At 52.1% G+C, this 24,894-nt stretch overlaps 2 protein-coding genes and 1 non-coding gene across 6 annotated transcripts; 2 read left to right on the forward strand and 1 right to left on the reverse strand.

The window, feature by feature from the left end:
• The first annotated feature begins 55 nt into the window (after positions 1 to 55).
• Positions 56 to 2,284, forward strand: RPL32 (ribosomal protein L32). The gene is made up of 4 exons (XM_086619036.1): positions 56 to 107; positions 839 to 939; positions 1,151 to 1,332; positions 2,110 to 2,284. The coding sequence occupies exons 2-4, from the start codon at positions 844 to 846 to the stop codon at positions 2,237 to 2,239; spliced, it is 408 nt and encodes a 135-aa protein (XP_086475162.1). The 5' UTR covers positions 56 to 107; positions 839 to 843; the 3' UTR covers positions 2,240 to 2,284.
• On the forward strand, positions 632 to 769 carry LOC147527955 (small nucleolar RNA SNORA7). Its single transcript, XR_015222493.1, has one exon. It is a non-coding gene; the product is annotated as a small nucleolar RNA SNORA7 (small nucleolar RNA).
• A 238-nt stretch (positions 2,285 to 2,522) lies between the features above and the next one.
• Positions 2,523 to 24,394, reverse strand: LOC104382957 (cullin-associated NEDD8-dissociated protein 1). Of its 4 annotated transcripts, none has more exons than XM_086618861.1 (15): positions 24,324 to 24,394; positions 21,651 to 21,794; positions 17,369 to 17,523; positions 15,513 to 15,636; positions 14,606 to 14,862; positions 13,884 to 13,989; positions 13,094 to 13,242; positions 10,741 to 11,033; positions 9,251 to 9,392; positions 6,508 to 8,013; positions 6,043 to 6,138; positions 5,190 to 5,359; positions 4,908 to 5,072; positions 4,135 to 4,242; positions 2,523 to 3,913 (listed from the first exon to the last, which is right to left on the reverse strand). In XM_086618861.1, exons 1-15 carry the CDS (start codon positions 24,389 to 24,391, stop codon positions 3,686 to 3,688), a joined length of 3,711 nt encoding a protein of 1,236 aa, XP_086474987.1. In that variant the 5' UTR covers positions 24,392 to 24,394; the 3' UTR covers positions 2,523 to 3,685. The 4 variants fall into 4 exon arrangements, with proteins under 4 accessions (XP_086474987.1, XP_086474986.1, XP_086474988.1 ...); XM_086618860.1 differs by having other exon boundaries at positions 6,496 to 8,013; XM_086618862.1 differs by lacking the exon at positions 24,324 to 24,394 and adding an exon at positions 20,692 to 20,762 and having other exon boundaries at positions 6,496 to 8,013; positions 21,651 to 21,690.
• Between the last annotated feature and the right edge of the window lie 500 nt (positions 24,395 to 24,894).

Consider the following 24,894-nt stretch of genomic DNA (forward strand, 5'->3'; position numbering starts at 1 on the left):
CCGCTCCACACGGACCCGGCAGGACCCGCGCATCCCATAGGCCCCTGCGCGCAGCCGCGCCCCTCTCTCTCGGCAGGGCCCGGCGCGGCGGGCGCCATCGGATCCCGGTGAGTGCCCATTCCCCCCCATCCGCCCCCATCCGCGCCCATCAGCCCCATCCGCCCCGGCAGCCCGGCGCGGCTGCCCCCGGGGCGGCCCCGCGTCCCTCCGCCGCCGTTTTGCCCGGGCTGCAGGAGCCGGTACCCCGCGGGGCCGAGGCCTCCCGGGCGGCCCTGCTCCGGGCGGGCGAGGAGGAGCCGCGGTCGGTAGCGCGGTGCCCTGCGGGGCCGTGGGGCGGGCTGGCCCGGGCCCGAGTAGCCCCCGGCGGAGCCGCTCGGCCGCGCTCAGGTGCAGGCGGTCAGTGGCCGGGTGGGGCGGGCCCGGGGCAGGGGCCGCTCCCGCCGTATCCCGTTTCCGGCGAGGCTGGACCGGAGAGCCCGAGATGAGCCCGTCGGTTGTAGCGTCGGTGCGGGGGGCTGCGCCGACCGGAGGGGCGGCTGCGGCCGGTGCCCGGTTTGGGGTCGGGGGGTTCCGGAGCCGCTGGGGCGAGCCGAGGGTGGGCGGGAAACATAACGGCGTCCGAGCAAGGCGTGACCTCCCAGGATCGCATCTGGAGAGCTCTCCGTGCTCTGCCAGCTTCGGAAGCGGGAGGGAGAGGCACTGCAGATGGGCACCCATTCCCTCGCGGCCTCCGGCGTGGCCGGCGAGCGGAAGGCAGTCTGCCACACGCGCCCCGCTCGGAGCGACGCGTCGCCGTTGCGGCGGGTTCCTCTTGTCACACGGCTCCTGTTTCTCTCAGGCACCATGCCCGCCCTCAGGCCTCTCGTGAAACCCAAGATCGTCAAGAAGAGGACCAAGAAGTTCATCCGCCACCAGTCGGATCGCTATGTCAAGATCAAGGTAACAAGGCGCTGCAAGTGCGTGAGAAAACGAATTCCGGGACAGTCGGACATGTTGCATTAAAGCACGGAGGGTCGGTGCTGTGACAGCGGGCCGAGGGTAACGGCCCGGCGTGGTGGGTCTGTGTGGAGACTGGAGCTGCGACCTGGAGGCGGCTGTTCCCAGACTGATCTCGTTTTGTCACCATTCAGTATTTTCCCTGTTTTTTCAGCGCAACTGGCGTAAACCAAGAGGTATCGACAACAGAGTGCGCCGGCGGTTCAAGGGTCAGATCCTGATGCCCAACATCGGCTACGGCAGCAACAAGAAGACAAAGCACATGCTGCCCTCGGGCTTCAGGAAGTTCCTGGTCCACAATGTCAAGGAGCTGGAGGTGCTCATGATGAGCAACAAGTAAGTCTGCAGGCCCCGGGCGCTCCTGCCTCCCATGGAGCGGGCACCGGCAGCTCTGCCGCGTGCGCCACTCGTCCCAACGGCGCTGCATCAGACGGTGGTGAAGAGGCAGCGCGGTCAGGGTGAGGTGCAGGTGGGAAACAAGGGAAGCCCTTGCTTTTCAGAGCAGGGAGGTTGTCTTGGAGGTTGTCTTGGTTTTCTTAGCACTGCAGTGCCGCTGGCGGGAGGGCACAGAGGGTGTCTCGGGGCTGGCAAACTCGTAGCTTTGGCAAAAATACGACATGGTGGTACGTGGCGCTGTGCCCGCGTCGCTTTGGTAAGACAGCGATCGGACTGTGGTTCACACCTGCTCAGACGCAGGCCTGGATCTACCTGCAGCGCTTCGGTTCAAAACAAACGAGAGTGACAATTAACACCGTGAAAAACTGGCTCTTCACTCGCAACAAAGCAGGCGAAGGGCCGAGCTGTGCCGGAGCCGCGCGCCTGCTTCAGGCCAGGGTCGGGCTGGGTGGTGGTGGACGGCGTGTGGTTCTGCCCGTGGCGACGTTCTGTGCCCGGCTGCTGCCAGCGGGGCGGCTCTGCCCCTGGCAATGCTCCGTGCCCGGCTGCTGCCAGCGGGGCACCTCTGCCCACGGCGATGCTCCGTGCCCAAGCGCTGCCAGCGGGGCGGCTCTGCTCGCGGCGACGCTCCATGCCCAAGTGCTGTCAGTGGGGCAGCTCTGCAGAGCTGTGCCCGCGCTGCTGGAGCGCGGCGTGACGGGCGCTCTGTTTCCGCAGGTCGTACTGCGCAGAGATCGCCCACAACGTGTCTTCCAAGAACCGTAAGGTAATCGTGGAGAGGGCCGCGCAGCTCGCCATCAAGATCACCAATCCCAACGCCAGGCTGCGCAGCGAGGAGAACGAATAGACCCGCTCCTGCATCCGGGATGTATTTAATAAAGCCTAAAACAACTCGGGTGGATGTTTTGAGTGGCCGGAGGGAGAGATGTTGGCGTGGTGCGTGTGGGCAGGCGGGCAGCTGCCTGCTGCTGGGCATCAGCAGGCAGCGGGGTGGCTCTGGCACAACCACTGTGCATGCTGGGCTGTCCTGGGGGGGAGCTCACAGCAGCGTGCCCGCTTGTGGCAGGGATCTGCGATGTCGCTGGGCTGGCTGATTAATTCAGGAGCGCACACAGCTTCACAAGGCGCAGTTTTATTTTCACACCACTCAAACAGAATGGATGTTCTTCCACACAGCACTATAGAAATACTTTTCACATCAACCACTCTGTCAAAAAGGAGAAACGAAAGCTTGGTACAGCTCCATGGCTACGAGAAGTGTGTCATGGTGGCCTTCTCTAATTTGCTGTTACCTCCTCTCTCTCTCTCTGGTTTTTTGCCCCTCTGCAAAGCAGGATTTAAACACAACAGCCACTATAGAGTATATTCCAAACAATGGAAGAGTTTGCGTGGGCTGCTTGTGTGTTTGCACCCCTGACAAGTGACTTTTGCTTCTCTCGCTTGTGTGATGCCAAAACACTGAATGGCAGCACTAAAACACTGAATGCCAGCTCTGCTGCAGGTGCCCTGCTGCTCCGTGGTCGGAGTTGAGCGTCGGTCGCTGCCTCTGTGCCACGCTGCTCTGCAGAAGCCCAGGCTGCTGGCAGGGGCAGGTAAGCCAGTGCTTAATGCACAGAAAAGCTCGTGTAAAGTTTGCTACTGCCATGCAATCGAGTACGCGGCTCTCCTGGAAGACGGCTGGTTGAGGTATTTTGCAGTCAAAATGATTAAAAGTCAAGATTTGTATCACCCAGACACCACAGGAACACTGAGCCATCGGTGCCCGTTGTGTGCACTGAGCCGCAGGTGGGCAGCCTGGAACGGGACCGCTGGTGCCAACACTCATGAAACAACTGACTTTAGTTTTCAGCCATGTTAGTGACACAAGATAAATACATTCTTCAGGCAATTCCGCGTAGAAAGTGCATGTGCAGTGGTTAAAAGTCTTACAGCTGTTTTTCTTTGTACTGCAGTCAGGAAATACTTCAGGAAGTAGTTTCCATTTTTCAGGGAACCACACTCAATTTAGGTTACGTGTATGCCCCTCCAAAATTTGCTGAAAAATTCACACACTCATCTTCCAGCCCTTCCCCTGAGTAAGGACGTGCGTCCCTTCTCGCGGATCGTGTCCCGACCCAGCGCGGTGTCTGATGTAAGCGCAGCTGCAACCAGCTGGTTTCCACCATTGGCACCCAGTGACTCGCAAGCGGCTGGCGCAGGAGAGTCCAGCTCAGTGACGTCCTCTGGCTCGGCCGTGGCGTCTCCGTCGGGTGGTGCGTTGCGAGGGCAGGAAGGTGGTGGGAATGGCCAGCTCTTAGCTCATGTCCATGGACTCTGAGGTGGGCAGGGAAGCAGAGTCTTTCTGAATACTCTCAAAAAGTGACGCCATTTCAGGGCTGGACTTGATCTGCGATGAAAACTCGGCCATCGCTGGACTCTTCTCTACTTCAGGGATGGTCAGGAGAGCGGCTACTGCTCTCATGGCAGATCGTTTCAGCTCATCCTGCTTCTCAAACTCCTGTTTCACGGAACCAGCTTTTACCTACAAGCCCAAAGCACCGTTTTCAGTTGGCATTCAGAAAAGGCAGTAGAGGCACAGAGCATCGGATACGTTCAGCCAGAGACAGAGACGAGCAGATGATTTTCTAGCTGGAGAGGCGTGGGGAGGGGGCTGCTCAGCAGCAGTGACAGACAATGCTGACAGCACAGGTGGCTTTGGGGCAGAACCCACCCCAGTGCGTCACGCTCGCTGCCTAATCTTACCTTTGTGGAGCACGTTGCTCGGAGCGGCTCAATCAGTCGCTCGAGCCGTTGCAGCACGGCGTTGGGGCAGAGCGCGGAGAGCCGTGCCAGCATTATGAAAGTCAGCATCTAGGCAAAGGAAAGAGAACACAGGCGTTGCTGCCGGGCACCTCCGATACCCCCGGCCTGGAGCGTGGATCCTCTCTGCCGGAGCCCGCGGGGCCGCTCTCCCTGCGGCGTCACGCTGTGCTCAGCAGCAGCGAGTCTGCACGCGTGCAAGGGGGGTGGTAAGAGCTTTGGCCCTATGAGAAATGCACCAACGCAGAGCAGTCGCCCCGCTGGGCACCGGTGCCAGGCGCGTGTGGCGCTCTGCTCGCGGGTGGCTGGAAACGGCTGAGAGCCTTTGAGAGAAACGGCAGTGCTCGGCACTGGGATCGTGCCAATGCTGTGCCCATGACTAAGTGGGGCAAATCAAGTAACAGTAATAAAAGATGCAGTGCTTCCTGTTGAGCTATGAGGCCATCGACGACAATGCTGAATTTTTTTATATAGTATCACTGGCCACGCTGAGCAAGTGACAATTCATAGACATTTTAGACTTTGGTAAAACCCAGCTACACCAGGCTTGTGTTTTTAAGGCCACTGTGGTCAAACTAGAGCTGCACAACATCCAGAGAGCAGGAGACGGCAGGGGCCCCCATGCTGTGCTGCTGTACCAGCTCAGTTCAAGCCCAGGGAACTGAGCATCTATCAGTGATGCCACCCCCCTCCAGCAGTTGAGACACAGCATCTACCCGAATGTCATAGTGATCCTTCAGTCCATCCTCCACATGGTTCAGGTACTCGTAGATATCCAGTCGGTCAAGGCAGCTTTCCAGCAGTGTGTACATGCATTCGAAAGCAGCTTTCCTCACGTCAAGGCCATCATCCACCGTGTGCTTGAATGGCCCCATTTCTACCTTCAATAAGAAAAAAATACAGCTGTCACCTAACAGCAGGCTGGGTGACGGCTCCATCTCAGCTTCACGTGCACCGAGTCGCGGCCGTACTGCACCCGGGCCCAGCTGGTGACATACCTCCCGGATGAGTTCCCTTCTGACCTTCGTTTCGTTATACAGGCTGGGGAGAGCTGTGCTTAACAAATCTCGGATTAAAGAAGGTTTGTTGTGAGCTGCAGAATTGAACATGGCTAAAGCCACACGCCGAACATTCAGGTCTGGATCCTGAAGAGTTTTTAAGAAGTCACCTGTGGGATCAGAACACACCGGTCAGTCCTGCTGCAGTGTTTTATCAGCATTTCAAAAGCGCATCACGACGTATTTCCAGGAGCCTGGCGACGAAAGCACCTGCGGTAAAATACCCGTAGGGCGCCGTCTAACAGACGTTAGAGATACTTTCCCTCCCTTCGTTTGGGATATAGCAGATGGAAGAAACACGACTTTCCTGCATATGGGCACAAAAAAACCCGACACTGATTCTAGCTACCTCATCCTAAAGTCAAATCAGAAGCTTTGGTATTCAAGGAAGTTGTTTGGTTTTTTTTATTGCTTAGATCTCATCTGCTCAGACTTTTCTGAAACAGAAGGCCCAGTTTTATACAACAGATCCAAGAGGCAGGTTCCCTGGACATAAGATCCTTTTAAGGTAGGTCAGATTTTACAGGATCCTTGCCATGAGATGCTTGAATCATGAGTTTAAATGAAGAAAGAACTTGCAGTCCCCATGTTCCACCAATGGAACACGCCCAAGAGCAAGGTATCAGAGCATTTAATGACGACTCACGAGACAAGTGTTGCTCGGTAATCCCCAAAGCAGAGAAACACAGATAAAAACTGGATGAGGTTCACAAAGGTGTGAAAAATCCCTGAGCTGCTAATGACATCGAACATCCCGAGATCCCAGCTCACAGTGCTGTTGGCACCAGCCTACCTATGCAGCCTTTCAGGAGAGCATCAACGGGCTGAGGCTGGTCTGCAATTGTGAATTTGATTGCAGTCACCACCGTGCTCCGGGCATGTGGAGAGCCTGTGATGGAGACGGAAAGAAAAAACAGTGAAAGATCAAGAGAAAAAAATCATTGCTGTAATTCTGAAGTACATATTTCTGCTCTTGGTCACATCACGCGTGCATTCCAGGGGTAAGAGAACAGAGCATTTGTCCCAACAACCTCCTCGTTTAAATCCTGCCCAGCACAACCTACACGTGCAGTCCCTGTTCCTAACGCCCTCCTGCACCCCGCGCAACCCCCTGCTCCTCTGATCCCCCCTGGCAGAGCTCCCTTGTTTCCTTCTCGCCTCTGCAGACTGGCTTTGCTCCCTGTTGTACCCGCCAGCAGTTTATGAGGGGATTTTCCAGCAAAAGTAGGCATTTCCCCACTCTCACCAGTGCCAGTACCTGATGACAGCTGTTTTTTCAGCCGGGGGAGCAGCTCAGCGGGATTCACCAAAGTCAGCTTCCCCAGGCACTCGGCCACCACGCTGCGCGTCCCCTCCTCTGTGCACTCACAGTGCTTGAAAAGCAGAGCCCAAATATCCTCCACGTACGGTTTGAGGCCATCGGCCGGGGAGGAGCTGATGACTTCTTTCAGAGAGTGCAGCAGGAGGTACTGTCTCTTGGGCTGGCTTCCGATCTCCTTCAGCATGAAGGGAAGATACTCCTTAAGATTCCCGACACTGATGTTCCCCAGCGCGTAGGAAGCAGCAGATTTCACCTCTTCGCTGGGGGAAGTGAATGCTTCCAGGATGACGGTTTTGAGCTCTCTCTGAGCACTGAGGTTCGTGGCGCGCCCCATCTCTGCCAGTGACAGGAAAGCCAGCACCTTGGCGGCAGAGCTGGACTTGGGGTTTTTCACATCCTGGACAAACTGGTTCACTGTCGCAGGGGCTTCCTTTGGGCAGGCCGAGGAAAGGGCCGCCACGCACTTTGCGACAGAGTAATACGCCTGTTTGTGCAGCGTCACCGATGCGCCGGCTGAACCTGAGGAGTAAACAGGTGCAGTCAGCTGCTTCATCAGCTCCGAGTAACCCACGGTGGCCGTCTTCGTCAGAACCAGAGCCTGGAAGAAGTCTATGATGGCATTCAGAGCCCCTCCTTGGAGCAAGGGCGAGTGGACAAGCTGAAAGATTTCAGCAAGAACTGAACCGCTGATCTTAGAGATGCAGGACGGATAAACCCGAGCCAAAGTAGTGAGGAACGTGATAGCCACTTGGGAAATATGCATGTCGTTCTCGGTGATTAAAGCGGGGAGCTCCGTTAGGACAGACTCTATCATGGCAGGCTTGAGGCTGTCACTGTAGTTCTTCACCAGGATGTCCAGAGCAGTCAGAGTGCTCAGTTTCAAGGCACGTTGATTCTTTCTCAAGAAGGAAGCTAGAATGGGGAAACCTTCCCCTAGAATGGGTCTCAAATCTATTTTAAGTGGAGAACTAGCAATTAAGGTCAATGCTTTCACTGTTGTCAATCTGGTGATTTCATTTTTAAGCCTCTCCAGAAATATCTTCAAGGTTGGCTGGAGATCAGTGCTTAGATGGTCTCCCAGGTTGTAAATGATTTGTCCCATGCAGGAGATGGCGCGCTCCTTCACCTCCTGGTCGATGTCAGCTGCCTTTAGTCGCTTCAGAGTACCAGGGAAAATGTCCTTCACGTAGGGCTTTGCATCAAAAGTGCAAGATTTGTCCAAAGGCCTGATAACTTTCACGAGTTGCTGAGTAACCAGCAGAGCTTCCGAGGTGATCTTATAAAAGGGGTCTCCAATACAGGTCACAACAGGAGGCAGCAGGCTTTTGATATGAGGATGAAACACCTCCGGTGGGTGATTGCAAAGAAGAACGTGAAGGAAAGACAGTGTATCAATCCTCATGTTGGAGGAGCTGGATTTATCGGCCAAGGAGAACACAATACCTGTGCAGAGGAGACAGGAATGACTGCTGTCTTATTTCAAGTGGTTTTTGTCATGCCCCCCTCCTCCTCAAAGGACACAATTGGAATCGGTTTTCTTTCTCTCCTCTCCCCACCAACATGCCAGTCGAAGAGCCAGTCTCCTTGCTGGCTTTCTGCTTTCCAGGAAGGGGCAATTCAGACACAACTGTCTCTGCAGCAGTCCTGGGTGACTGGCTACAGAACTGTTAGAAAGTTAAATCACAAAGTCATCTGGGGCTGAGATGGGAAGGGACGGGTAGTCAAGTGCAACCCAGTATGACAAAACGGCATGAAACTGAGCCTGGGAAAGCCCAGTCTCAACACAGGCACTGCGGGCAGCAGCAAGGCCCCTCCAGGAGTTTTTCCTTCAGACTTCTACGGAAACTCTTAAAAAAAAAAAAAAAAAAGCAGCAGGGGCTTTATGTTTATCTGGTTTTCCAACTTCCGTTAGTGTTGTCTGGAACAGAACTGGGCCCACTGAAAATGGACTGTGTTTGCAGAAGGGAGAAGGACGGTGCTTCCAGGTCCCATTTCTGTGGGGCGTTCTGTGCTTCCCAGCATCAACGAGAAACATTTACAGCAGGACTATGAGCCACCCCTGAAGCCACACCTGACTCTTGGTTTGAATGTTTTTTTCCAACCTGTTAATTCCTAACAGGGAGGTGCACGAGTCTGGCCCAGGGACAATCACAGGAGACTTTTTTTATATTTTCTGTACAGTCGCACCAAAAGCAGAGGCAGGACCTCAGTGTCACGAGCCTTTCAGCAGTGGGATGCTTCGTGAGCCTAGAGGCAGCGAAGCTCTGAGAAAAATGTGGCAGTGCAAATTAAATAATCAGGCAATACAAACAACTGTTTTAAATGCCACTGCATTTTGTAAAAGACAATGGCCCTCGTGCTCCTGATCTCGGTGGCCCAACAGCACAATTCCAGCTAGCTTCAAAGGAGCTGGAACAGGCCCTCCTAAAAGCATCTCTTCAGGGGACGGTGGACATGAGCTCGATACCCTTATCTTGGCTTTCGGTGGCAGACAGAAGCCAGGATTGTTCTGGGAGCAGATCAGCACGTCGACACCGAGCAGAACTCGGTGTGTACGATGAGTACACAGAGCAGAGAGAACGTCCAGGAATAAAAGCGGAACGCGCAGGCGAGCAGCATGCACGTTAGGAGGGGGCTGAGCCCACCCTGCTCCTTCACCCCAGACCACGGGCAAGTTTACCAGGGACGAGCGCAGGGATGTGATCTGCCAGGCAACCGGGAAGAACGTTGGCCAGTTCCGTCAGGAGGCTGAAACAGCCCTGTCTTGATTTGATGCTCTTTTCTTTGAGCTGCTTGTGCAAGGCCTTGACGATGCTGGGGACCTGCAGTTTGGAAAAGCAAACCAGAAGGAACCACCCCAGTCACCCCAGCTGCCAGGGCACGGAGCTGTGCCACCCGAGCCGCATGCTCAGCTGAGCCAGGGGCGCTGACTGCACAGCAGGAGAACAGGGGGACAGCAAGCAACACTGCACGTGTTCACCGGAGGAGAACGGACTTGGGACAGATCCCAGGGCACGTGAAGAGAAGCTACGTGAACAGAGGAGCGAGAGAGGATGTGATTCTCCTTCTCCATATTCTACAACCGGACTGCTAAGCAGCCCTTCCTGAAGTTGGTGTTATCCTGACACAGGAGATTAAAGAACATGACAAAATGATCAGCCCAGGACACACTGCTAAAGGAGCTCAGAGTTTTATGATTCCTTCCTGGTCTGCTGTTTAAGGATCCAGCCCCATCACTATATATAAACTGGGACACTCTGCTGGCATTTCAGTGAAATAAAAAAAGTTTCAGTCAAATCAAAAAACAAATGCCAGGGCTGAGGCGCAAGTTATTTAAATAAGGATCTCATACATATAAGGTGACTCATCAGTCATGTAATTACTTTTTGGCAGGGATTTTAACCATCCTGCTCCAAGGACTCCCAGTCAGGATCAGCACCAGCCAGCAAAAGCCGCTCTCACGGCCACGCGATTCTCTAGCAACACGGTTATTTTCAATGTTTCCTTTGTCGTCTTCTAGAACGGCACGGGTGGACCACAGCGCTGGCCAGGGCCCTGGGCTAGGCACGGTCCCCATGGGCACACGTGGATCAATGACTGTCAATTCTCCAGCTGTTTCTGAATGAAAGCAGAGGGTGCCCGCTATTGTCTGTCTGACCCGTGGCGACGCGCAGGCTGCGCGCACGACCCCCGCGCACCCCCCGGGGCGCCAGGGGCTGCCCTCCCGTAACGGGCCCAGCTGCGCGCTCACACACCACCGACCAGATCCAAACCTGACGGGGCTCCCAGCGGTTACACTGGTGCGCTCCCACCACGGTGTGCTCATGGAGTTTCCCGAGCAGCAGCTGGAGAAGTGCAGGGCAACAGGCTGACGCTTCACCCCAGGGCTGGCCCGTCTCATACGCGGTCTGCCAACACGCGCCCGGGGCGCGGAGGGGAAGCGCAAGTCACCCCTGGGTGCTCCGGCACCGGCTCAGCGCTCTCTCCCTGGGGATGGTGGAAGACAGCCAACGGACAGCCCGCAGGACTCAGTCCCCTCCGGCCGCGCGCTCCAAGGGCCCCTTCTGCTCGCTGGGTTCTCAAGCTCAACTGACTGGCACATTCACCAGCGGCACGGCACCTACTCCTCTTTGTTGCCTTCCGATTTAACCCAGCCATCTCCTCACCCACCTGGTTCTGCAGCATCGTCAGGGGAACGTCGTCTTTGCCCCCGGCATCTGAAGCATGCAGCCAGCTCTGGATGGGCAGCGTTTGCTTCAGCAAGGAGATATAAGCGCTGAAGATGTCAGCCTTGACGTTCTCCTCCCTCTCTTTGAATCTGCTTATCAAGACCGGGGAAAGAGTTCTGTAGAAGTCCTGCAGCAGGTCGTGCCTGCTGCTGACAATGGCCTCCAGGCACTTTGCTGCAGACCTGCGGACTTTCCAGCTGATGTCATCGTCGTCGCTGTACTCATCATCGCTTTCTGTGAGGAAGACAAGGGAAAACAAGGTGCACCATGATGAGAAAACTGGAGCTAGAGGATCACTTGGTCCTCAGAGCTTCCCTCTCCAGCTGACCAGACAAACAGATGCCAGTAACTTACAGGTACCTGGAAACACAAAATTGTCCAGAACAGCCTGTCCCTACAGTCATTACCAGCCAGTATGACCCAGGGCTGCCCTGTGTCAGCTGCTTCTGTTCCAAGAGCTGACAGAGAATAAACCTTAATGTTGCTGCCCTTACTGGCTGCTGCCCTTTTGTTTTGAAGGGAGAATGAGGTTCCCAGCTTTTGAAGCCAGAAATAGGTAAATATTTGTCTTAGCCATTCCTGAATGGCACAAAAGAGCGTAACAATTTACTATGTTATTGGCAGAACATTGAACATATTCTCCAGGAAGCTGGCCAGGATCCTACCCCAATCAGTATGCAAATAAACAAAACCACCTTTCTTCCAAGGAACCTGTTCTAACTTTTGCTCTTAGCTGCCACACGATACGCAGCTATGAACAGAGACATTATGAAATGTGGTCTATAGCTAACAGGCATTAACGGTGCCCCTCCTGTCTGACCAAGGCTCGACATCCACCTCAAAGTAAACACAATTCAGAAAATCACTTTTGAAGACAGTATGAGGTTGCTTTCACTGTGACTAAGATGTTTTTAGTGGTGGATCAAGATGATTTTAATGGTGGCACCTTTAAGTGCTCAGGACTGTAGCTTTGCTCTCTTCTGCTACAAAGCAGGAAAAAATAGGTACACTTTTACCTTATAGTAAAAGTGTAATTGTGTGGCTCCTATGTTTGTAGGCTGCATTAAGTTGCCCTAAAACTGTTACACCACAATTTTAGACTTTCATTTAAAATAGCAGTTCAGTCTATACCTCTTCCTGCAAACACAGGCAGCCAGCCCCGCAGAGAGGGGCGCGAGCGCGGCAGCTCAGGCTCTGCAGCCTCCCGGTGCCTGCAGAGGTGAGCTCGGGCTGGCTGTCGTGCGCAGGAACAGTGTCTACGTGTGAAAACAGCCCAGCAGGCCCAGAGAGGAGAGGAAGCGGTGCAGAAACCAAGAAGCAGCTGCAGCCTGATGAGAAGGATGGTTCTGACACCATGGCAGGGGTGCTGGCTCTCACAGGCTGCAAGCACCACTTGCTTGCCTGACCTCTGCTGCGAACAGGGAAAACAGGAGTTTGTCCAGTCTTGTAAAGAAGTGAGACCAGATCAGAGAATTCTGATCCCTTTTCTAACCAGAGTAAGCTGGAAATGCTGGTGGCTGCCTGGTTAAAAAAGGTAACACTGTGTAACACGCCAGCAGATGCAGTACGAGGGTAACCGTGTAACTGCGATTTCTAGATCCGCCTGTAACATCTTTCTTTTCAAGAAATACCATTTTTCAGGACCCTGTAAGGAGCTATCTCCCTCACATAAGCCCACTAGAGCTAAACTACGAGGACAGACAGGAACCTGTGCTACAGCTGCATTCAAACGTTGGTGCCACCACCTGAAGTCTGGCCAAGCCAGCAAGCAGGCAAGAACAGCGCCCACGCCTGCCAAGTCACCCGCTTGGACAGGAGCCCGAGGTCTGCCCGGCAGGCTGCAAGCAGCACCGGCACCTCTGGGAGCACACGGGGGCGTTTCCAACAAGCAGGGTGGCAGAGCGGCTGCTCCCCAGGATTGCAGGGCGTTCCCTGGCTGCCTGGTGGACGTGCGCTAAGAAACCCCGGCAGCACGGGAAGCACGGCGCTTCCTCAGCCTAGCTCGCCACCGAGCTGCTTCAGAGCTCACGGTTCAGCGTTTCCACTGTCGCCTAAGGCAGGCAGAGATCTGAGGACCTTGTAGTGAAAAATAAAACTAATAAACTCAGAACTGCTGCTGGAATGTTGCACATGCAGCTACGTTACTACATCGGTAAATTAAAATAACCCATTTACAAGAACTGACTGTCTTGAAGCAGATCTGAAAAGTAACATCACAGAAGGTGAGAAAGCAGGAAGGGGAGAAATGTTAACCCAGTGTTCTGCTGAGCACAGTCATCCTCACAAGCAGGCACCTTGCTCTTCATCCTCCCCATTTCCAGTTTCCATCATCTCTTCCTCTTCCTCCTCTTCGTTATCATAGTTGTAGTTTGGGTCAAAGGTGATGTACTTCAAACATAACCCCATCACATTAGGGATGTGAGGGTCAATTTCCTTTGGGCACCTGTAACAACAAATAAAAACTCTAAGAGTTAATAGATTAAAGATTAAATATCCAAACGATATAATTAATCTCAAAAGGATCCCAAAATGCTTCACAGGCTACATGAACATTTTTTTAACATGAGTTAAACCAGAGCCACTCCTTCCTACTGTGCACGACGCAAGGCCACATTCCCCTGGGGAGGAGGCAATGATTTCTACAAGGAAAAAAATTACATAAATGGCCTTCACCACCTGGTTGGATCCTCCCTTCATGGGAGAAAACCTGCTGAGGTTCTGCAGGGCTCCTTTTCCAAGACAAGCAGAAAACGCTTGACCAAACAACAGGAGGATGCCTGAGCTCCCACTCCCTCCATGCACCAGGAGTGAGGCAGTTCCCTCTTGCTGAGAAATCCTCCAAGGACAAGGACAACTCCCCCTCCTGCAAAACCAATACAGAAACACACTCCAACATGTTGAGGTAAAGCAGCTCATAACTCAAGCCCAACTCTGCACACACAGAGATTTCATTTGTGAACTGTCTTTCCCAACAGGAACGCACGTGGGAAGATACTGAACCCTGGCTGCTGAATGTGCAGATATTTACACCAGGAGGACACTGACGCTCAGGATGGGTCACAGTTGTTCCTCAAGGGCACACACCTTCTCACGAAAGACTCGAAGGCCTGAAAGCAGTACTCTCTCAGCTCATCATCTTCCACGTTACAGTACTGAACAATCAGAGGAATTATCTTCTCCAGATGTTCTCCTGGGAAAGACAGAGTAAGCAGCAGTGAAAAATCAGCTCAGCCTTCACTCAGCCCAGCAGCTAACAGCTCAACCATCCGCCACTTCCTTCGTGTGCCTGGCAGAGCCTTTCTCCCCTGGACCTCACGGGAAGGAGCCAGCAGCCCACCAAAGACCAGCCTGGCAGGGATTTTCAGCAGACAACCCCTGCTTCCTGCCTTCAGCCCCTTGTTGGCATTTCGGTCATGGAAAGAGCTGCGATTAGAGATCTTCTAGGACCTAATCTCAGCTCTGGCAGGTCTTTGAGACAAGTAATACAATATGCTGCCTTCTGTTTCTCCTCTGATTTAAAATGTGGTGAATCCACTGACCTAATTCACAGAGGTGCTAACGCAGACCAGGGAAGTGCTGCAAGACCTTGAGTCGAAATCACCACAGAAGGGCAACCAGAGAGTTACTCTGGTGTCTCCTTCCTTCCAGGTGGAGATCAGAGAGCCAGGCAGGACCACAGAGGGAATCACAAAGCACAAGCCACTAATACATTAGGAACAGAGTGAGCACACTTCTTTTACCACAAAAAGGAGCTGCTCTAAAACGCACGCACGTTTCTCAGCGTCATTTCAAGCTACTCGTCCTACCTATGCGGTGCCCAGCCTGCCTGCTGATGCCAGCGACACACTGAATGTACGTCCTGGTGGTAGAAGTAGATTCATTCCTCTTCAGCTCGGCAAGCAGATGCTCTGTGAGCTCTGAGAAGATGTTTCCACTGCAGGTCAAGACCAGATGACCCAAGGCAATGATGGCCCTTTTACGTACCGCCAGCCTGGGGCTTGTCAGCTGGGGTAGGAGGCAGTTCAGGATGGAGGAATGGAACGAGTAGAGTGTTCCCCCTAGCCTGCAATCAACAGAACAAGGCAGAAGCTGAAAGTCAAAGCCTCAGAGGAAAAGCCCTCTTGCCAGCAAAAAACATAAAAATCCTTCAGCTATGAAGACTTCATGCATGTTGCAGGGAGGGAGAGGAAAAGGATGGATTAAGCATTTTGCTCTGAACACTGACTTGTTCTGTAAAACACAGGGAGAGGTTATTTTTCTCCATCACGGAGGAATTTGATTCTGACAGTGTCCTTCTGGATGACCTGGGGGTTTGTCAATATTTCCCGCACGCGGCTGACACATGACACTGTCACTCTGACTTACGTAACGAGAGAAAGAGGCAGCCAGGAAAACACCCGCATGTGCGATCAGATCACAGGACTAAAATAAACTGCTTTGCTTTGCCCTCTCCCTCCCTACATCCGTCTGACCCGCGCCCCTGCGGGACCCACCACCACGTTACCGCTGCTCCCAAGCATGGAACGACTCAGCATGTCATCTCTCATCCCTGCTGGGAAATCGGCTCTGCTGAGATATTCCCCAGTGGCATACAACCAAAATCCTTCATTTTTAAGTCCTCGTAGCAGGATTAGGGGAATACAGAAATCACAAGTGAACACATCCAGGCAGCCCCCTGCCGTCCACAGCTGCCAGAGGGAAATTCTTTGGTACCTGCTCAGCATATCTGACAGGATGTCAAGAGCCTCCAGCTGCACAGACACATCCTCCTGCTTGCCAATGGCTCCTGTCAGCTGGGCTGTGATCTTTTTGCACACATTTGCTGTCAGGGTGGAGCCTGCAAGAGAGAGATTTTTCCCCACCGTCAGTGAAAAGGCAGTCGTCTTACTGCTAGGAACCATTTAATCTCTCCGACGTTCCAAAAAGACGTCAGCAGCGAGAGACCTACCAGAGCAGCAGTCAGCGAGCTTTTGTCTGAGACGGTGGGCACGCACCGCAAACAGCGAGGTACTCCCCCTGCGCCAGGATGCTTTAACTATTTGGAAGAAGCTTCTCTTCTCGGAGAGAGTCTTTTGCCCCCAAACACCCCGGCTGTCTCACGGGCAGCTGCCAGGCCCATGAACGCAGGGAGCAGAGCTGGCTGGGAAGTTTCTGGCATGCTTTTTCCTGTTCTTAACTGGAAAACGTTCAGTTTTGACAAATCGAGTTTTCCTCGACAGTAAGAACAGTCCTGACAGAAACTGTTTCTCAGCTCCATGACGAAATTTAAGGGTAGAACTGGATAAATCCGTCTCAAAAGAATATAGAACCCAGGTTCAAGAACGTGGTGAGATTACAACCACAGTCCAGAACCTCAATGCTCTACAGTCCAGATTAACGTCTGAATACCAGTTTAGTCTACATGTTGGGGTGCACCTGTCTCAACACTGATTTTTGTTGTGTGTTTTTTCCCAGTTGGTTCAGTGCAAAGCATAAGCAGCTTCAAATTCCATGAAACTTTCAAAGGAAGGGACAATTGCTTCCTATGCCTTCTGAACAGCCTCTGTGATGCAACAGAGACGACGCGGAAGTCATTAACTGCTATACAACACAAGAAAGAAATCTGCCTCATGCTGCTTCTTGAACAGCTATTTCAAACCTTCCCTTTGCTCCAAACAGCACCACAGCAACCACACGGAGGGAGGCTCAAGGTGCAGAAAGCACAGGAGATGTCCAGCCTCTCCATTTTGCAGAACACCCATGCTGCTTTTGCTGCCTTCCACCCACGCAGTGTCGATCCCAGCCCTCACGGAGATGACTTTTCTGTTGATACTCTAAACCAGTTTCAGTTCATGTGGTGCATGTTAAATAAAGAATTCTGAAAGGATGGCTCACAAGAGCTAAACGTTTTGCAGAAATTGAGAGAGGAGTTCAGCGAGTATTTGCATAATTTCTGAAAACTAATTCTGTTTCTCCTCCCAACCTAAAATCCAGCAGCCTGGCAGCACTACCATGGCCACCCGTGCTGAAGGAACAACAGATACAGGAGATGGCTGCAGAGGAAACTTAAATCTCCAGGAGCCTCAGGTACCTCCTGAAGAGCTGTGGCATTTTCGGGATACGTAGCTCCAAACGCGGAAGCAGCCAGGGTAGCTGTGGCAGCCGGAAGACTCGGTCCAGCCAGGCTGCGGACAGGAGGTGGAGCAGCGCTGGCATGGCTGAGATGGAAGAGGGCAGTGGCATCGCTGACACAGAGGCTGCCATCCTGCCAGCCTGCCTGAACGGCAGTACCTCGATGCACACTGAACGCTTTGGGATTGCCGTAAACAAAAACGGATTTCTGGAAGAACTCGGCTGCAGTTGCAGACTTAAGTACCCTCAGGGTGACCAGTTCAAGGTTTCCTTTCATCCCATGTTCAATCACATTGGTGTCTCAGCTTCTACCATCTCTCCTTGTTTCATTAGCTGTCCTCTAGCAGGTGAACAAGGAATCTGCAACTTTTAGGCTCTGAACTACACATTTTCCTCTGTTTCCCAGAGGCTGTGATTCCCTATTGCCTCAGTCTGACAAACAGGGACAGACATTTTACCTGTAGAAGCTGGTGGCAGCTCGGAGATGACTGTTTTCAGCCCGATGCTGGAGATATCCCGCAGCTGTTCCTTGTCGGATAACATGTTTGTACACAGCGTATCCACAATGGTTTCCACCTGGTACTCCTTCACTTTGCCAACCAGCGGGCCCAGACTGCGGGAGGAGAAGCCAATCGGAATGAAAAGGAAGAGGGATGCTTTCCACCAACGACAGGGATGCTCAAGCTCGCTTGTCCTTATAAGCAGCTCAGCCCCACGTGCAAACATCACCAAAACATCAGGATCGAGTACCGACGCCCTGCAGCACGTCGTGTCCCCAGGTTTACATGCCCTGCGCTGTTGCCGCAGTTAACTCTGTATCAGACTTCAGTGGATTCTAGATCAGATCTGTGGGAGGACATTTCACATCAACTACTGCAAACATAAGGCCAGTTAGAATCCTACTGGAAGGAGCAGCTCAGAAATTATGAGACAATGAATTGCCCAGAGTAACGGTAAAATGCACGGTACGGTTTTGGAAAAAAAACCAAAACCAACCCAGCCATCAGAAACCAACTTTTAGGAAGAAATGCCAAATGGATTTTCACAAGCAATTAGCTGCCTATTGCCTTCTGTCACGTGTGTGAAAACCTCCACCTGAGCCAAGGCTCAGAGTTACAACAGAGAGAAGACTGCTCCCTTTCCCCTGCACTTTTAAATATTACTATTATTTGAAAAACTTTCTCTTAACAGCACTGGTTTCCTGCTGGTAAGTTTGTATTCAAAATTGTGCATAGAGTGTTTGTCAGCATTTGTTTGCAACAATTTACTTTTGCATCTTTACAAGGTAACTAGCTAAAATGTAAAGTATTAGCTGTATTTCAGCAAGTCTCACGTTACAGCTTTCCTTCCCCAACTGGCTGCACTTAACTCTTTGAATTAAGCTAATGAATTCAAAATGCATCTGTTTCCCATCAATATTCCGTATCCCTTACTAAGAAATTGCTGTTTCACAGACAGCAATTCTGGTTGCTAGAATTTTCAAGGGAAGCAAACACAGATGAGTGGAAACATCATACTGCACAGAAAATTCCATCTCCTTGTTTTAGTACTTTTCCAAGGAAAATACTTCAAGCCCACTGTCAATCCTAACAACAGGGCACTCTTATACAGGTCGAGTGAGCTTGCCCACGGCTCCGTGACCCACCAGTGGCAGGGATCTGCGCCCAAGCCCCGTGGGTTTTACGCCACCCCTCCTCTCCCCCTGAAGGGTCTGCCCAGATGAAGATCTGGGGCCCTTGCCTGCAGACTAACGCCACCGAGTAATTCTCCATGAATCTAGGAATGACTTTGGAAGGATTTGGGCCTGAACAGAGATTTCCAGACAGATGCTGCAGGTTCTTTTCTATTTCCCGGGAGTCGATGCCACCTCGCAGAGAAGCAGCCACTTGCTGTAGCAGTGATGTGGCTGTGCTCCAAGATCTGTGCCAGGTACAAAACGTTACTCGCTGCCTCCTTGTTCCCTTCCTTGTGGGGACTAGTCTAAACTGAATGATTTGAACTGAATAATATAGAACTTTTCCTTTTGGTTCAAAAAACATACGAGAATTGAACAGCTCTGCGATTCATGTGCAGCACAACCATTTTTCTAAACAGGGTTCTAGAGTTTTAAAAATACCATCATGCTGCTGCTCCAGAGCAAAAATACATTTAAATAACCAATTCCTGAAGGTTTCACAGTTCTTTTTTTCCCCCTCTCAGTAGGCTGTCCACATAGCCAGGTGAAAACAAAAAACAGAGAGAAGGAAAGCACTAATCTGCCCCTTTGGAGGTCTGGTTTTTTCTTTTTTTATAGATGTTATACAGAAAAGAGGGACTAGAGGTTTTGGCTCTGTGTGCTGCATAATACTAGGGCATAGCCACTGATCCCTGGGGACTATCAGCAGCGCTACATGGCCATACACCTCAAAAGGAAAGGCTACCAGTTGCCTACAGAGTACAAAAAAAGACAGACACACACACAGGGCTTTCAACATACCCTTCTTTCACTGAAGTTTACACACAGGAGAGGTTCTGCTCCCGACAACCAGTGGTGAAAGTCCCTGGCTTCAGTGGTAGCTGAACAGGACTGTCAAAACATTGGCCTTGATGATTTACATTTTCTTAAGAGCTTGTATGAGAAGACATGGTGCTAGCACTCTACAATGTTTATTGTTGGACACGATTTGAAAGATCCTTGCACAAAAATGCATTTTCTGTCTTCTCTTTCTCTCTTCCTTTTGGCACAGCTCCCGTAACACAAACTTTATGGAACACCTACGCACAGGTAGTCACCTCCCAGCTGGCACAGCACTTACCCCTGACAGTGTGCTGAACAAACACTGTACGCGTGGTGTTTCCCAGAGTGCACAAAGTAAACTCACACTCAGCCTCTGTTCTATGAGACTATTCCTAAATTCAACAATTGGGACAATAATAGTTGTTTAGAGTCTGAGTAGCCACTCTGAAACACAAGAATTCGAAAAGAAATACTAAACAATAAGACACTGTAGAAGTGCAAGTAGTGTTCAGTCTTACACCTCGACATGCAGAACAGAACCGAGAGTCATCCCTACTTTACAGGCAGTGACGCTGAGGCACAGAGCAGCTGAGGAACTCACTTAAATTTAAAAAAAAATAAAAATCACAAAGCTAGAAATAGGGCGAGTTTTCACACAGATTTGAAATATGTGGGTTTTGGTGTGACGTGTGATTTCAGCTTTCCTCTGAAGAAATAAGATCACAGTTTTAGGTGATAAAATCAACTGCAAGACCTCTCAGTAGTTTCCTAACTTACTCCTGAATCCTGATGTGGGCTGCACAGACCCACACTTGGGGCTAATCCAACTGCCAGTGTCCTTCCAACCATCACATTTCTCCTTCTTGGAGATCCTAGCCACCTGGCTGGGAATAACTGACAGGATGTTAACTGTTGTAAGTACCTCCTTAAGTATGAAAAGGAAATATTACCGGTTCCATTCTGAGGCCCTCTAATTATCACATTCTGGATGAACAAGGTTGTAATGAGCATGGACTTACTGGTAATGCAACCATAGAAAAACAGGCAAAGAAATCTGTAGTCTGTTCAGTGTCCAATTGATTTAAAAAACAGAATAAACAAACCCAAGCAGGCAGAGGCAGGAACAGGGCCAGAAAAAGTCAGGACAGTGGGAATCAGAAAGGGCCAAAAGTCACAGGGAAAGTACAGGGATAGAAGCAGTACACAGTTAAAAAGAAGGGAATATGAATAAGATCCACAGTAGGAAAAAATACAGGAACCCAAGGTTGTCTTTAAATGGCCCACCTTTCTGGAGCCCTGTGCGTGACTGACCCATTCAATTTCATTTCTAGAATGAACACTCCCATTTAGACATGCTGGGGGAAAGAGACAGGAAAGAACACGTCAGCGGTAGGATCACTTCATCGGATCATTCGGTAATAAAGGAACCTTCTGCCTTTTTCATCTGGCTTTAAAAATATTGAAATGGTCAAAGGTAAAGCAACGGCACAGGATACACTTAAGAGTCAAAGCAAGGAAAAAGTCAAGTGCATTAAATAATTGTAGAATCACAGAACGGTTTGGGCTGGAAGGGACCTCACAGATCATCCAATTCCAACCCCTGCCATGGGCAGGGACAGCTTCCACTACACCAGGTTGCTCAAAGCCCCATCCAACCTGGCCTTGAACACTTCCAGGAATGGGGCAGCCACAACTTCTCTGGGCAACCTGTGCCAGTGCCTCACCACCCTCAGAGGGAAGAATTTCTTCCTTAGATCTAATAAAAATCTAACTTTAATGAAAATGCCCTTGAAAAGAAGGATTCAGACCTGAAGTTCAAATGTCACTTTTGAAAGGCTATACATGGTTAGTGCCATCTCTATGAAGGACAGGACCACTGGGAAATTCAGCACTGGATTTCAAAGCCCAAGAAAAGAGAGAAACTTCATGACCAAAATTTTAAATTGGGTTTCTCTCTGAAGAAAGAAAATCTTAGGCATGCTACTTTTAATATAGTAAGATTCATAACATAAACACCGAATTACTTCCAACATCACCTACTGCTTCTACAAAGATATCTGTATCTCACTCTCCCTGAGTATCAACAGAGGAAGAAACTGCTGTGCCTGGCCTAAGAGGCAGAGCCCCTACCAAGGGAGGCTGGAGTAAGGTGCCAACGCTGCGGGGCCAGGCTCCACTCTAACGCACTCTCTGCACTCTGTGGCAGCTCCACTAATGCCAAGGAATACGGTCATTGCTCTTACCACTTGACAGCAAGGTTCTGTACTTCCCCATTTTTGTCCTCCAGCAACTTCAAAAGCATTTTCACAACTTTTTTCTCACTGTCTTCATCTAGTTTTATCGAATCTTTCTGCAGTTCCATCATCAGGTCGTTGGTGGCCATAAACCTAAAAGAACATAGAGCAGAAGTGGAGTGACTGAAACAGAGGTACAAATGCATTTCCTTTGCAAGGCTGCGGACAACAAGCTTGACAATTACTACTTGTATGAAAACACACTTTCAAGGAGTAACTTACAACCCTTAGCACTGTCCTGAAAAATAAGGTGTGAAGGATTACTGCTATCTTACAAGCGGGAAACTCAGACAGTGGTAGCTGGTGAAAAGGCTTTAGCTCAGGAATCTGTGAAAATGAGAAACACATATTGTCTCCTCTCCTTAAAACACGTATCAGGGGTGAGGTAAACTAAAACTCTAGAATTGGCACCCAGCTTGTGTATTTTTCTCAGTGACTAAATCAAGATGGTTAACTATGCTAGAAAAAAATCACGGTGGGTTTTTGTCACCAATTACCCAGCGTAGGAAAACCAGTCCAGGGTCTAAGAATGCACCTGGCTCTGTTCTTTCTGGCTTATTTAGCACTGACAGTATGATCCCAAACACGGACAAGGCCTATCAAGCTCAAAAATGAAAAATAAAGTCACGACTCCATGCAAACTATACCTCAGAATTTCTCTAGGCTATATTTAGATTGCTATGAGCAAAACCAAGCACGTATTTATCATTCCAGCTTAGAAGGAAAAACAAACTCCCAGCTAACTGTTAGTCAATGTAATTTTCCAACAGGGACAATGTCAACATGGACATTGAGAAGTTCTGGAAAGTATCTATTTTCCCGAGAGCAGGAAATGTAAAAGGTGCCAGTAGAGCAGCCTGAGGTTCTGAGAAAGGTAAGTGTGGTTATCGACTATTAGCGGCTTTCCGATGCTCGCCCGGCACAGAGGTGGATCTCTGAAAGGAACCACGAACGCAAAGGGAGCTAAAAGCAGCTCTTCCCTCGCAGTTACCAAATGACACCTCCATTCTAAATTAAGCTCTTGTGGAATTCATTCAGCATGTAAGAGCCCTCATGGACCAGGGCAACGTTTGTGTCTTCAACCTGTGAGCCTGTTCCTGAGGAGCAGCTAGGTACACCTGGAACGAGGGACTGCTTGGCATCAGCCAGCCCGAAATCCGAACGAGAAAACCAGCGGGACTCTGCCCTGCCATGTTCACAATCTATTTTTGATTCTGCAAGAGCTACGAGGCTGCACTTGCAGTTCAACGTCTGCGCAGGACAAGCATGACCAATTATGGCCACGGGCTGAGCAGAGCCTTCCGCAGCGCGACATCCAGCTTCTGACTCGCTGCTTGCTGCCGCCTTGCCCACAGGAGCTCGGAAACCAGCACATGGATCCAGTTATGAGAGGGAAGCACGTGAAACCCGCTCCTGTAACTGGTTGTGCAACTGGAGACAGATAACGGGCTCACGTTTGACCGTGTGCTGGGAGGAAACGGCCCTGGAACGCCTCTACGGCATGACACATGCCCTGCTCTTGTCTGGAGTATTAACTGTAAATTCTTTGAACAAACTGTTTGTGCAACTACTCCATCACTGACTTCCTTAATAAGTACCTATTTTAACATCAGAAAAACATCAGCAGCCTCTGCAATAATCAACCTACTTTTAGGATATTACTAAGCCTCCAAAAGACCTCAAGATATCAAGCCTGGCACAAACATTACCTTCCAGGTTAACATCGAGAGAACAACACGACCACAGGTGAAATCTTTCATACTTGTTAGTTTTAACAGATTTTTATAGAGCAGCTTAAGTATCAAGCCACCGACCAGCCCCAACCCTAAAAAGATGTCACTTTTTTCTGCTGACATAAACAAAGAGAATAAAAGAACCTCAGTTCTGCCAGGGAGGCATATTTTCCCACCGCACAGAAATAGTTCTTGAGGCGGTCTGAGCACAGCCAGTATCTGCAGCGCCCATCACCCGGGTGACACGGCTGCTCAGACCGGCGCCTCTCAGCCTTGTTACTGCGCTGACCATCTAACCTTCCAGCAGAACACCGAACTAGGGATTTCTGCGGGTTTGCTACGATGTTCTTCATTTGCAAAACAAATAGGAATTTAAAGTCCAGCTGTCAAGACTTTTATTCCCCCTTCCACTTCGCTCGTCCATTATGCAGCAACCCAGGCACGGGAGGGGAGCGCTGCTGGTTTCCCTACATCCCCCCATCCCGCCAGCAGGGTCGGGGGCTCCGCGCTGCTCCTGACGCACAGGGTGCCCCGGCGCGACGGGAGCCCCGCAGTGGGAAGGCACCGCCCTCCCCAGTGGGAACGGACCCCCCCTCCCCAGTGGGAAGGGACACCCCTCCCCAGTAGGAACGGACCCCTCTCCCCAGTGGGAAGGGACCCCCCCTCCCCAGTGGGAAGGGACACCCCTCTCCCCAGTGGGAAGGGACCCTCCCCAGCGGGAAGGGACACCCCTCCCCAGCGGGAAAGGACCCCCTCCCTCTCCCCAGTGGGAAGGGACCCCCCCTCCCCAGTGGGAAGCCCCCCGGCCCGTTCAGCGCCCCGAGGCGCCGTGCCCGGGCGGCTGTCGCCCGCATGGCCCGTGCCGCGCCGGGGGCGGCGGGCCCCGCACCTGAAGTCCTTGTCCGTGGAGGTCATCTTCTCCAGCAGGCTGGAGATGTGGTAGGAGACGGTGGCCATCGCGGCGGCGCCGGGGCTGCGCGGGAAGATGGCGGCAGGCGCAGGGGCCGGGGTCGCGCTGCCGCCCGCCCTCCGCTCCCCTCAGCGCCGCCGCCGCCGGCCGGGCGCCCCCCCGAGGCGGCGGGCCGGGCCCGGGGGCGGCGGCCTCGAGGGGCCCCGCCGGCCGGGAGCGGGGCGGGGCGGCGGCGCGGGGCTCGGCCGGCCCCTGCCGGCGGCAGGTTGTTGTTTCTCGGGGCTCGGCCGGTGCCTCTCCCCGCCCCGCGGCCGCCCGGCCGAGCCGAGGGCTGCGCACCGGCAGGCAGAGCGGGGCCGCCGCCTGCGCCTCGCCCGGGCCCCGCGGCGACGCGCCCGGTGCCGTGCGGGAGCGCGGGGGGCAGCGTCGGGACACGCACGGAGAAGGGCCGCGATGGCGGCGAGCGCGGGTGCGGGTGTCCCGGGCGGGGAGGGCGCCTCCCGCCAGCGCCGCGATCCCTGCCGGCGCGGCGGGGCGCGCAACGCGCCGA

Source organism: Tauraco erythrolophus, chromosome 12 (genome assembly GCF_009769465.1).
Source record: "Tauraco erythrolophus isolate bTauEry1 chromosome 12, bTauEry1.pri, whole genome shotgun sequence".
NCBI lineage: Eukaryota > Metazoa > Chordata > Aves > Musophagiformes > Musophagidae > Tauraco > Tauraco erythrolophus.